The sequence below is a fragment of the Trachypithecus francoisi genome, unplaced genomic scaffold (assembly GCF_009764315.1).
Source record: "Trachypithecus francoisi isolate TF-2019V2 unplaced genomic scaffold, Tfra_2.0 Lachesis_group4, whole genome shotgun sequence".
Classification (NCBI taxonomy): Eukaryota; Metazoa; Chordata; class Mammalia; order Primates; family Cercopithecidae; genus Trachypithecus; species Trachypithecus francoisi.
The window spans coordinates 19834576-19848539 of NW_022681469.1; the positions used below are offsets into that span (position 1 = coordinate 19834576).

Sequence of the window (13964 nt, forward strand, 5' to 3'; positions counted from 1 at the left end):
GAGTAGCTGGGACTACAGGCGCCCGCCACCTCGCCCAGCTAGTTTTTTGTATTTTTTAGTAGAGACGGGGTTTCACAGTATTAGCCAGGATGGTCTCGATCTCCTGACCTCATGATCCACCCGTCTCGGCCTCCCAAAGTGCTGGGATTACAGGCTTGAGCCACCGTGCCCGGCCGGGTCTCAGATTTTAAAACCAGTATCCTCCAGTTCTGTATCATATGGCCTGGCCTCAGCTGCAGTATTTTCTCTGCCCTCTTTCCAGTAGGAACTACATCTCTTCAGAGCTAGTCACATACATGTATCTATTTAGATGGAAATATAAAACTTCTCTTCTTTAGGCAATCTTTTGAGAAATGTCATTCTGCCTAGCAGAGACTAAATTTTGGATTTCCAAACAGTTGCAGGTAAGACCCATGTGTCCTTTTCATTGCAAAGCGAGTTGATAACCAAAGATGAGCCTTCCGATGCTGTGTTCCTTCATGATATAGGGCTCACTTTGGGTCCTGTTTGTAGCTAACCAGTTTACATGGATTCTTCCAGGGGTTTTCAAATTCATCAGTATCTTTTAGTTAGTCTGTGGGCCTCTTCTGCCCCAAGTAAATTACCAATTGAATGTGACTCATCAAAGATTGTAGAATATGCGTGTACTTTTCCTCCTTTGGTATATCTCTGTTTGCTTCAGAGATTTTTGCACACGTGAGCTTGCCTTAATTAACGTTTGGCAGATACAAGAAGGTGTTTTGACTCTGGCTATTGTTTCTCCCTTCTGTAGATATGCAAAAGTTACAAGGGAGAGGGTCGGCAGCAGATTTGTAACCAGCAGCCACCGTGTTCAAGACTCCACATCTGTGACCACTTCACCCGAGGCAACTGTCGTTTTCCCAACTGCCTCCGGTCCCATAACCTGATGGACAGAAAGGTGCTGGCCATCATGAGGGAGCACGGGCTGAACCCTGACGTGGTGCAGAATATCCAGGACATCTGCAACAGCAAGCATATGCAGAAGAATCCCCCGGGGCCCAGAGGTAAACGCCTTTCTTTTTCAATTGTGTGAACTCTTTTTTTTTTTTTTTTTGAGACAAAGTCTCTCTCTGTCACTCAAGCTGGAGTGCAGTGGCATGATCTCAGCTCACTGCAACCTCTGCCTCCCAGGTTCAAGTGATTCTCCTGCCTCTGCCTCCCGAGTAGCTGGGATTACAGGTGCCCGCCACCACACCCAGCTAATTTTCGTATAAATTAGAGGCAAGGTTTCGCCATGTTGGCCAGGCTGGCCTTGAACTCCTGACCTCAGATGATCTCCCTGCCTCAGCCTTTCAAAGTAGTGGGATTACAGGCATCAGTCACTGCACCCGGCCAATTGTGTGAACTTTCAAATCAGCAGAAATCGCAACAAAGAAAAACTCTGCCATAAAAACTCTACCTTGCCACGTAAAACTCTTCGTTTTCCCTTCCAAACTTCATGCATATGCATACACCATTTTTACATAATTATAATGGTAGTATACATGCAATGTTTGCAATTCAATTTTTATGCTTAGCACTATTGCTGGCCCCCAGGTGTAATTTTTTTTTTTTTTTTTGAGACACAGTCTTGCTCTGTCACCTAGACTGGAGTGTAATGGCACGATCTTGGCTCACTGCAACCTCTGCTTCCCGGGTTCAGGCAATTCTCCTGCCTCAGCCTCCCAAGTAGCTGGGACTACAGGTGCCTGCCACCATGCCCGGCTAATTTTTGTATTTTTGGTAGAGATGGGGTTTCACCATATTGGCCAGGCTGGTCTTGAACTCCTGACATTGTGATCCACCTGCCTCGGCCTCCCAAAGTGCTGGGATTACAGGCGTGAGCCACCGCGCCCCGCCAGCCCCCCAGGTTTAAAAAGTGTGTATCATTTTCCTAAAAACTAATTAATAAAGCTTTTTTTTTTGAGACGGAGTCTCTCTCTGTCACCCAGGCTGGAGTGCAGTGGCAGGATCTCAGCTCACTGAAAGCTCCGTCCTCCGGGTTCAAGCCTCCTGCCTCAGCCTCCCGAGTAGCTGGGACTACTCGCCACAATGCCCAACTAATTTTTTTGTATTTTTAGTAAAGACAGGGTTTCACCATGTTAGCCAGGATGGTCTCGATCTCCTGACCTTGTGATCCACCTAGGCCTCCCAAAGTGCTGGGATTACAGGCGTGAGCCACAGCACCCAGCATTTTTTTTTTTTGAAATAGAGTCTCACTCTGTCACCCAGGCTGGAGTGCAATGGTGTGATCTTAGCTCACTGCAACCTCCATCTTCCAGGTTCATGCCATTCTCCTGCCTCAGCCTCCTGAGTAGCTGGGACTACAGGCACCTGCCACCACGCCCGGTTAATTTTTTTTTGTATTTTTAGTAGAAACGAGGTTTCACTGTGTTAGCCAGGATAATCTCCACCTCCTGACCTCATGATCCACCCACCTTGGCCTCCCAAAGCGCTGGGATTACAGGCGTGAGCCACCACGCCCAGCCTAAAGCTTTTTTTTTTTTTTTTAAGGAAAAGAAACAAACATAAAATTGTTTAGATTTACCAGCTGTTAATATTTTGTCCCAATTGCTTTAGCACTTTCTATCTGTATATACATATAGCTACTCACACACACGTAGAACATTTTGGTGGTTAAAGCATTTGATATATGCAAATAGCATGACATTTCACACCTGAATATATCAGCATGTATCTCCTCAGAACAAGACCATTCTCTTACATATTCACAAGACAATTAATACAGAAAATTTATTATTGATGCAAAACTATGTACAATTTAATTTATGGTCCTCAGTGCCATTTCTTTAAAAAAAAAAAAACCCAATATTTTATTTTATTTTATTTTATTTTATTTTATTTTATTTTATTTTTTTGAGAGCGGAGTCTCGCTGTGTCGCCCAGGCTGGAGTGCAGTGGCGCGATCTTGGCTCACTGCAAGCTCCGCCTCCCGGGTTCCTGCCATTCTCCGGCCTCAGCCTCCGAGTAGCTGGGACTACAGGCGCCCGCCACCGCGCCCGGCTAGTTTTTTGTATTTTTAGTAGAGACGGGGTTTCACCGTGTTAGCCAGGAGGGTCTCGATCTCCTGACCTCGTGATCCACCCGCCTCGGCCTCCCAAAGTGCTGGGATTACAGGCTTGAGCCACCGCGCCCGGCCAAAAACCCCAATATTTTAATATTTCAAAAAAAATCACAATGACTCCCATTCCCTCTTTTCCCCAGCCCCTCGCAACTAACATTCTGCTTTCTTTTCTTTTTTTTTTTTTTTTGAGAAGGAGTCTGGCTCTGTCGCCCAGGCTGGAGTGCGGTGGCCGGATCTCAGCTCGCTGCAAGCTCCGCCTCCCAGGTTCAAGCCATTCTCCTGCCTCCGCCTCCCAAGTAGCTGGGACTACAGGCGCCCGCCTCGTCGCCCGGCTAGTTTTTTGTATTCTTTAGTAGAGACGGGGTTTCACCGTATTAGCCAGGATGGTCTCGATCTCCTGACCTTGTGATCCGCCCATCTCGGCCTCCCAAAGTGCTGGGATTACAGGCTTGAGCCACCGCGCCCGGCCTCACATTCTGCTTTCTGTTTGTATGAATTTGACAACCCTAGGTACCTCATATAAGTGGAGTCGTACAATATTTATCCTTTTCTGACTGGCTTATTTCACTTAGCATGATGACCTCAGGGTTCATCCATGTTATAGCATATGTCAGAATGAATAATATTTCATTGTATGTATATAATTATATATTTTTCATTCATTCATCTGTCAATGGACATTTGAGTCATTTCCAGTTTGACTATTGTGAATAATGCTGCTGTAAATATGGTGTACAGATGCTACTTTGAGACCCTGTTTTCTGTTCTTTGGGGGTATATAATCTGAAGTAGAATTACTGAATCACATGGTAATTCTATGTTTAAGTTTTTGAGGAACAATCATACCGTTTTTTATAGCAGCTGTGCCATTTTTCATTTCTGCCAACAGTGCACATGGGTTCAAATTTCTCACATCCTCTATCATTTTGTGTTTTCTGATTTTTTTTTTTTAATAATAGCCATCCTAAGGAGTATGAAGTGTTATTATTACTTTTTTTTTCTTTTTTTGAGACAGTGTCTCACTCTGTCACCCAGGCTGGAGTTCAGTAGTGTGACTTCAGCTCACTGCAATGGCCGCCTCCCAGGTTCAAGTGATTCTTCTGCTTCAGTCTCCCAGGTAGCTAGGATTAGAAGTGCCTGCCACCACACCCAGCTAATTTTTGTATTTTTAGTAGAGATAGGATTTCAATATGTTGGCCAGGCTGGTCTTGAACTCCTGACCTCAAGTGATCCACCCACCTTAGCCTCCCAAAGTGCTGGGATTCCAGGCATGAGCCACCGTGCCCAGCCAAGTGCTCCTATTTCTGAAGCATTTTCATATTATATACTGACATTCATTTTTAATGTCTTTATGAAGTGGATGTAGAAAAGGTGAATTTTATAAAGCAGATCGAATACATGATTCTAAGATTCTGTGCAAAGTAATGAACAATTAAACTTCCTTATATTTGGGAAATGGTTTGTCATTTACAAGGGACTTTCACCCCAAATAAATATTTCATCATTGGTCCTCACAGTGAAACCACAAAAAAAGGCAGATATGTCATTTATTAGCCTTACTTAAGGGGGAAAAGAAACTGAGACTCAGAAATAGTAAGCAACTTTTATTGCAAGCAGCCTCAGCTCATTTTTAGGAGAATGAAGGATAATATAATGAAGAAATAAAAGGTAACATTTTCAAGGCCTCACACCACTAGAAAGTAGCAGAGTGCACGTTCTGATCCCATATGTAATGTTTTTTCTCCCACACTACAGTGGCCTCTGAACAGGGGAACGTCTGGAGGGATGGGTTTTGGTGGTAGCATCTCAATGTATACTTATTGGGAATGAGAAAGATCTGTACATGTTTTCACTTCTAGTTAATCTCCCAAGTGAAGCCTTTTCTTGACAGGAGGAGGGTGTTTGCTTTTACTACATTACTGCTGCCCCCTGGGGTTTGGAAGAGAAAAAAAGTCTCTTCTATCCCTTCTCCACACAAACAACACAACTCACACACACGAGCACACGTGCACACCTCACATTCACACACCACATGTGCACATGTGCCTCAAACACAGACATGCTCGTCTTCCACATGTACCCCCAGCACACACACACACACACACCCCACATAAACATCACATGCATGCACGCCACACACACACTCCACACGTGCTCACAAACACACCCTTACTCCTTCCTTCCTCCCTGCTTCCAGGAGGGTGTGACCTGTCAAGTTTCTAGAGGGAGGCCGGTTCCCTCCAGGCCACACTGCTTTGTTGATGTTGACTTCTGATACACTTTGGCCTTATGGAGTGGGATGAAGAAAACTAGAAAAATTTCCAGCTTAAACAAAGTCAGGCCTTTAGACTGTGGTTTCATTTTCTGTTGGTTTGTTTGAAGCACTGTGAATCTGTCAATAGCCAGGTACACCCATATCACAATATGGGCAAAATCGAATGCTTTCTGGAAAATCTTCTCTGATTTGCCCTAATCTCTCTCTCTCCATTAACCACAGTGGTGAATGTTGACTCAGGATCAGGAGATAGTGGACAACCCCACCTAAAAGTTTTGGGGTTTGGGGGCTACTTTGAGTCCCAGAAGAGAGCCAGGGTCTCACTATCATCCTAGGCCATGGAATGACGTGCTCTGCCGTGCAGGCAGAATGACAAGATTCTTTCATCTACTGACACAGTCAGTGAGCACCTGTAGTCCCAGCTACTCAGGAGGCTGAGGCGGGAGGATCGCTGGAGCCCAGATGTTCCAGGTTGCAGTGAGCTGTGGTCGGGCCACTGCATTCCAGCCTGGGCAACAGAGCAACACTCCATCTCTTAAAAAAAAAAAAAAATTCCCGTCATTGTCAAACCACCCACTTTCAAGATTTTTACACATCAAACCACCCATCTTCAAGATTTTTACACATCAGATTAGGCCAAGTAATTTGATAGCACTTGGATAGCAAGGCTGGAAAAGCTAAGAGGAGGAAGGGTGGTAGGAACTCAGTTCCATTAACTCCAATGTTCATTACTTTGTTTCATTTTGACTTTTTCTCCCCTAGCTCCTTCCTCGCATCACAGAAACATGGCATATAGGGCTAGAAGCAAAAGTAGAGATCGGTTCTTTCAGGGCAGCCAAGAATTTCTTGCGTCTGCTTCAGCGTCTGCTGAGAGGTCCTGCACGCCTAGTCCAGATCCGAGCGGCCACAGGGCTTCCCTGGAGGACACACCTGTGGATGATCTGACCCACAAGTTCACGAATCTGGGGAGTCAGGATCGCGCTCGGCCTCCGTTAGGCTCGTCCAAGGCTTCCGATCTTGGAGGAACAAGTCAGGCTGGAGCAAGCCGGAGGTTTTTAGAGAACGGCAGTCAAGAGGACCCCTTGCATGGAAATCCAGGCAACACTTACCTTGCTTCCAATTCAACACCAGCCCCCAAGTGGAAGAGCCCCACATCCTGGACGAATGACCAAGGCGCCAGGAGAAAGACTGTGTTTCCTCCCACGCTACCTGCCACCCTCTCTTCTCTTGGCTCTCTGCAAACACCTGAAGCTGTGACCACCAGAAAGGGTGCAGGCTTGCTTTCCTCAGACTACAGGAACATCAACGGCAAAAGTGGAACTCAGGACGTCCAGCCTGGCCCTCTTTTTAATAATAATGCTGATGGAGTGGCCACAGATATAACTTCTACCAGATCCTTAAATTACAAAAGCACAAGCAGCAGTCAGAGAGAAATATCAATACCTAGGACTCAGGATGCTGGACCTGCTTCCCGGGATGTTCAGGCCACTGGCAGAATCACAGATGATGCTGGCCCAAGAGTGGCACTTGTTAATGGTAAATACAAAGGGAAGAAACTTGGGGCTAGTACGTTTGTTCACAATACACCAAATGGCTCTAGTCAAGTGGCGGATAAAACTACTGATGTAGAAAAAACTGGTGCCACTGGTTTTGGCTTAACAATGGCAGTCATGGGGGAGAAAGATAAGTTACGTTCTGGAAGTCATAGTCTGAGGAGCCTGGTCCCCACCACACCTGGGGAATTCACTGCCCCTACACAAGTCAGGACTCTGCCTCAGTCACCTGCTGCCCTTTCCTCAAGCAACAGAGCTGCAGTATGGAGGGCCCAGGGGCAGAACTGCACCCAGGTTCCTGTTTCCCCTGCCAGTGAGCTCACAAGGAAGACAACAGGCTCTGCTCAGTGTAAGTCACTGAAGAACGAACGGGCCCCTGTGTCTTGAGTCTGCAGCAGAGTGGCTATGGCTGCTGGTTTTTCCTTGGATGTTCCCCAGTTCTTAAAGGGCAGAGAGTTAGAGGGTTTTGGTTAAGGGGTGGTCTGGTGAGGAGGTTGACTAATGAAGACAGGGAAGGACCAACCAGTAGAACCACAGGGAATAAGCTGCCACATTTATTGACAATAGGAATATTTCAACTATGATTTAAGAAATAAACTTAACTTTCACAGGACTCTGAGGTCCACATTTTTGTTGTATGGAGGGGCTGTCTAGACACTCATGAGAAACACATAAATCATAGGAATTTTCTTGAACATGGCCTGCATTTCAGATATTCTTTCCCATTGTGAGACCAAGTGCCTTGATTTTTGGTTTAAACATTAAGATCAGCATACATGCATCCTTTTTTGTTTCATAGATTCTTTATCTGATGTCACAAGGACCACATCTTCTAGGGTGGATGATCATGGCTCAAAGGAAATTTGTCTTGACCATCTGTATAAGGGTTGTCCGTTTAATGGTGAGTAACCTAAGGACTTTTCTGTAAGCTTCTACCTTTTGGCCATTGTAAATAACGCTGCTATGAACGTGGGTGTGCAAATGTCTTCTCAAAACCCGGCTTTCAATTCTTTTGGATATATACACAGAAGTGGAGTTGGGGGGATCATACAGTACTTCTTTTAATGTTTTTTTTTTCTGTGGAACTATTTTTCATAGTGGCTGTACCATTTTTCTATCCCACCAGCAGTGCGCAAGGGTTCACATTTCTCCACATCCTCACCAACACTTGTTCTTTTTGTATGTGTGTGTTTGCCTTTTTTGTTTGTTTGTTTGTTTGTTTTGAGATAGAGTCTCGTTCTGTCACCCAGGATGGAGTGCAGCGGTGCAGTCTCAGCTCACTGCAACCTCTGCCCCCTGGGTTCAAGTGATTCTCATGCCTCAGCCTCCCAAGTAGCTCGGATTACAGACGTGTGCCCACCACGTCCGGCTAACTTTTATATTTTTGGTAGAGAAGGGGTTTTGGCACATTGGCCAGGCTGGTCTTGAACTCCTGACCTCAAGTGATCCACTCACCTCGGCCTTCCAAAGTGCTGAGATTACAGGCATGAACCACTGCACCCAGTCACTGTTTGTCTTTGATAGCAGCCATTCTAACAAGTGTGAGTTGTGAACTATAATGAGTGGTTATGTACTTTTCAATCAGCCAGGTCTCAAGTGGGGCCACTCAAGGTGTCCCTGCAGTGTCTAAACTTGTCTTTTTTGTTTGTTTGTTTTGGAGCTGTCACACATCTTTATTTTGAATATTTCAAAATAATTTAAACATAACAATGCAAATTTTGAAAAACAGAACTATTTTCTATCTTCGTGTACTCTAGCTTATAACGTCTATTCATTCTTTAGCCGGCATTTCTGCAATGGCTATTTTTTGTATGCCTAGCCCTGTGCCAAATATGCAAGGGGGAAGTAAGCTAAACCATAGTGCAGCCTTCTCTTTAGTGACTTTGTAATTAAGGTAGGGCATGAAAACATCCATAAAATGCTAGGCACGGTGGCTTAGGCCTGTAATCCCAGAACTTTAGGAGACTGAGGCAGGTAATCACTTGAGGCCAGGAGTTCAAGACCAGTCTGGCCATCATGGTGAAAACCCATCTCTACTAAAAATACAAAAATTAGCCGGACGTGGTGGCACAGGCCTGTAATCCCAGCTACTCGAGAGGCTGAGGCAGGGGAATCTCTTGAACCCGGGAGGTGGAGGTTGCAGTGAGCCAAGATTGTGCCATTGCACTCCAGCCTGGGCAACAGAGTGAGTGAGACTCTGCCTCAAAACAAAAACAAAAGCAAACAAACAAAAAATCTGCAAATGAGAAAACTGCGTGAAGTAAGTAAAAACGTATAAAAAATTAACCCCCAGCTGAGTATTGGGTACTGGCTAAAGGAATGCAAAAAATACAAGTCAGATGGGGATGGAGTGGGATTCGTTAGGAGAATCTTTCTTGAAGAGATGAACTGTAGGCCAGGGCTTCAAGGAAATACAGGCTGAAAAAAAACCAAAAAAACAAAAAAAACCACAAACAAACAAAAAAAAGGAAATACAGGCTGTTGTCTCTGCCGGAGAGCATTTTGGCTTAATACACTTGGGGGGTGCAGAAAGGGTAACTAAATTTCTGATTACCTCAAATTTCTATCTGGGTAGAGTGACTTTGGGGGGAGTGGGGAATTTTTGTTTTCTTTTCTTTTTTTCTTTTTTCTTTTTTTTGAGACAGAATTTCACTCTGTCACCCACGCTGGAGTGCAATGGAGTGATCTCGGCTCACTGCAACCTCCACCTCCCAGGTTCAAGTGATTCTCCTGCCTCAGTCTCCCGAGTAGCTGGGATTACAGGCACCCACTAACATGCCTGGCTAATTTTTGTATTTTTAGTACAGACAGGATTTCATCATGTTGGCTAGGCTGGTCTTGAACTCCTGGCCTCAAGTGATCTGCCTGTCTTGGCCTCCCAAAATGGTAGGATTACAGGCGTGAGCCACCACACCCGGCCTGAATTTTTGTTTTCTGATGCATCTCCAAGGTAATGAAGGAACCTGGATAATGGACACACAGCAATGTCAGCAGGTATAGATGGGACCTGTCTGGCAGGGGGCAGGCAGGAATGGATGGGGAAAGCTGGCAGTGAACTTGACTGAATTGTTTAGAATCCCCGCTCAACAGTCCCTCAGACCCCATCTTTGTCTTTGTAGGTAGCTGCAGCAAAGTCCACTTCCATCTGCCTTACCGGTGGCAGATGCTTATTGGTAAAACCTGGACGGACTTCAACCACATGGAGATGATCGAGGAAGCCTACTCTGACCCCAGAATCCACATGTAAGTTGGTGACTGTACTCCACCTTTCAAGAGCCCAACATTATCAAAGGGAAGCATTAGTGCTATTCTTAGGGGAAAAAGAAAAAAACACTTTTCCATCGGAATCCCATTCCAGTGTGAAATACTTCTTGAGATAAAAATGGCAAGTGCCTGCTGAGTTAATGAAGGAAAAACACCGCTGGGTGGGTTTGAGGTCACACTGAGCCTGGCTAATACTAGAGACCCTGGGAATGTTTGCTAACTCAAATGAAACAAACAGTGACATGATTATTTGTTTAGCTGATAGTTGTCTGTGTCCTGCAGAAAAACACAGTGCAGAGGCCGGTTTGTATCCTGATCAGTTCATCACGGAACTATTAAAAGTACTAAATGATTTAGGATGAAAGAGCCTTTGGCTTAACTTCATAGTTTAAAAACATGATTTGAATAATTTCTTATAGTTTTAGTGTAGAATTTTGTTGTGTACTTTAGCATTTAATACCTTCCTTAATGTTTGCTATTTTCTCTAGCCTGGAGTCGTCTAAGAGGGTACCTTACATTTCTGCTTCTGGCTGAGCGTCGTTCATGCTTATAATCCTAGCACTTTGGGAGGCTGAGGCAGGAGAATCACTTGAGCTCAGGAGTTTGAGATTAGCCTGGGCAATTTGATGAAACCCTGTCTCTACTAACAATACAAAAACTAGCCAGGCATGGTGGCACGCACCTATGATCCCAGCTACTCGGGAGGCTGATGTGAGAGAATCACTGGAGCCCAAGAAGTCGAGGCTGCAGTGAGCCGTGATTGTGCCACCACACTCCAGCCTGGACGACAGAGTGAGACCCTGTCTCAAAAATAAGTAAAAACATTTCTCCTTCTGGAAGAGCTGAAATGGGTGATACCCATATGACCATATTTATCTATGGTGTGCAGGGATATAAGAAACATCCCAGTTTAACAAGGAAATTCTTTAGGGGGAAAAGTTGCATTACTTTTCATCATATGAGAATTTAGTGATTTGGGGGATGGAGATTCTGTGTTGCTGCATTTTTACCACTAGAGGGCGATATCAGCTATTTTCTTGTTGCTATGTCTATATTTCCGACCCCAGGCAAGTTGAGACCAGGGTTTCTCAACCTGAGCGCTACTGACATTTTGGGCCAGATAGTTGTTTGCTCTCAGGGCTGTTTAGCGCTATTCCTAGCCTCAATCCACAGATGACAGGAAGCACCACCCCGCCACCAGCCCTGCTGGTTGTCATAACCCAAAATGTCTTCAGATGTAAAATATCCACGGAGGTCAAAATCATTCCTGATTGAGAACCACTGATCTGAGAGGTCTTTCTTAGAGCAGCAGTTCTCAAACTTTTTGGTCAGAGAACTCCTCAACACTTAAAATGTATTCAGGACCCAAGGCCGGGCGCGGTGGCTCATGCTTATAATCCCAGCACTTTGGGAGGCCGAGGCGGGCGGATCACAAAGTCAGGAGTTTGAGACCAGCCTGGCCAATGTAGTGAAACCCCGTCTCTACTTAAAAAATACAAAAAGTTTGCTGGGCGTGGTGGCAGGCGCCTGTAATTCCAGCTACTTGGGAGGCTGAGGCAGGAGAATAGCTTGAACCCAGGAGGCAGAGGTTGCAGTGAGCCGAGATTGCGCCACTGCACTCCAGCCCAGGCAACAGAGCGAGACTGTCTCAAAAGAAAAAAAAAATGTGTTCAGGATCCCAAAGAATTTCTGTTTATGTGGAATATAGCTATCAATATTTACCATATTAAAAATTAAAACTGAGAACAATTATATATTTGATTCACTTAAAAATAAGAATAAGCTTGCTATATGTTAACATAATGAACATGTTTCATGTAACTATATTTAATACTATATACATACTCATGTATGCCCATTTAATATACATACCCAGGTATATAACTGTGTGTATTTATATATGTATATATAATATTTATATGGACAATTATAAAATAACTGTTTTCCAAAACAAAAAATTTATTGAGAGGAGTTTTATATTTTTGCAAAGTAATGTCTGGCATGATAGAAGATAACTAGATTCTCATATCTGCTTCTTTATTCAATCTGCTGTGAAATCATATATTGTGTAGCCTCTGGAAAATTTCATCATGTATTCATGAGAGAATGAAAGTGAAAAAAGCAAATAATGTTTAATGTTATTATGAAAATAACTTTAACCTTGCCAATTTTCCACAAGGGTCTCCACATTTTGATAGCGATTTAAATAATAATAAATAATTTTTAAAATGGACCAAATGTGAATTTCTAACTTACTTTCTAACATTGGGCCAATCAGGAGTTTTGTGGGCATAGTTTTATTTTGGGATTTTTCTGAGGGAAGAATGCACCATGTGACACCATTAATTATGTGGTGCAGGCAAGTCACTTTCCTCTCTGCATTTCCATGTTTCTTTTATGTATAGGACCTGAAGCTATGGAAAGAAAACTTGAAGATCTATTTTAGCCCTGAAAGTTTAATTCTGCGCTCTCATTAGGGAAGACGAGATTGTAGAAAACAGGGGTCAATGAAACATTATGTTAACTTAATACTTTTCTCTCTCAGCTGTTCTGTAGGAAGTTACACAATCAATTTTCGGGAAATGAGTTGTTGTGATTTCATTCCTGTCCGACGCCTCTCCACTCCTTCTTCTGTCACCAACCCAGCCAATTCTGTCTTCACCACCACATGGATTTGGTATTGGAAGAATGAATCTGGCACATGGATTCAGTATGGGGAAGAGGTGAGCACTGTTCCTCTTTGTAGAGGGCTCTTGTTTAAACTTGTCAACTTAAAAAGAACACTATTGGCTGGGCAGGGTGGCTTACGCCTGTAATCCCAGCACTTTGGGAGGCCGCGGCAGGCGAATCATCTGAGGTCAGGAGTTCGAGACCAGCCTGGCCAACATGGTGAAACCCCATCTCTATTAAAAATACAAAAATTAGCCGGGCCTGGTGGCAGGCGCCTATAATCCTGGCTACTCCAGAGGCTGAGGCGGGAGAATCTCCTGAACCTGGGAGGTGGAGGTTGTAGTGAGCTGAGATTGCACCACTGCATTCCAACCTGGGGGATGGAGTGAGACTCTGTCTCCAAAATAAATGAGTAAATAAATAAAATAAAAAGAACACTATTAATAAAATGTTTGATGCCTATGTGGTTACCCATGGAGTGTGGGAGAGGAAGTGGTATTTTTTTACTTTGTACACAGCTATATTCAATTTTTTTTAGCAAGCATGCACTCCAGTTGCAGTCATACATTAAAGTATATATTAATTTTAATTTTTTTTTTTGAGATGGAGTTTCACTCTTGTCACCCATGCTGGAGTGCAATGGCGTAATCTTGGCTCACTGCAACCTCCACCTTCTGGGTTCAAGCGATCTTCCTGCCTCAGCCTCCCGAGTAGCTGGGATTACAGGCATGCACCACCACGCCCAGCTAATTTTTGTATTTTTAGTAGACATGGGGTTTCACATGTTGGACAGGCTAGTCTTGAACTCCTGACCTCAGGTTATCCACCCACCTCGGCCTCCCAAAGTGTTGGGATTACAGATGTGAGCCACTGTGCCCGGCCATATATTAATTATTTTTAAGGAACTCCTTGAGACATGTCATCTGCACTTCCCTCTTTCCTCACCATCAGAGGGGAGAGTGGAACCTTGAGATAGCTTTCTTTTTTTTTTTTTTTTTTTTTGAGATGAAGTCTCGCTCTGCTGGCCAGGCTGGAGTGCTGTGGCTGGATCTCAGCTCACTGCAAGCTCCGCCTCCCGGGTTCATGCCATTCTCCTGCCTCAGCCTCCCGAGTAGCT

The 13964-nt window shown here is 44.4% G+C and overlaps 1 protein-coding gene across 3 annotated transcripts in view; it reads left to right on the top strand.

Moving 5' to 3' along the window:
- ZC3HAV1 (zinc finger CCCH-type containing, antiviral 1) overlaps nucleotides 1-13964 on the top strand; it is a 72058-nt gene that overhangs the window by 31134 nt on the left and 26960 nt on the right. For 2 of the 3 annotated variants that reach the window (XM_033193189.1, XM_033193190.1), the window contains exons 3-7: nucleotides 773-1025; nucleotides 6123-6896; nucleotides 7713-7814; nucleotides 10033-10156; nucleotides 12723-12900. In XM_033193189.1, coding sequence (XP_033049080.1) covers nucleotides 773-1025; nucleotides 6123-6896; nucleotides 7713-7814; nucleotides 10033-10156; nucleotides 12723-12900 — 1431 coding nt within the window. Of the gene's footprint in view, nucleotides 1-772; nucleotides 1026-6122; nucleotides 7263-7712; nucleotides 7815-10032; nucleotides 10157-12722; nucleotides 12901-13964 lie in introns of all 3 variants that reach the window. The other variant, XM_033193188.1, reaches the window with a different exon arrangement.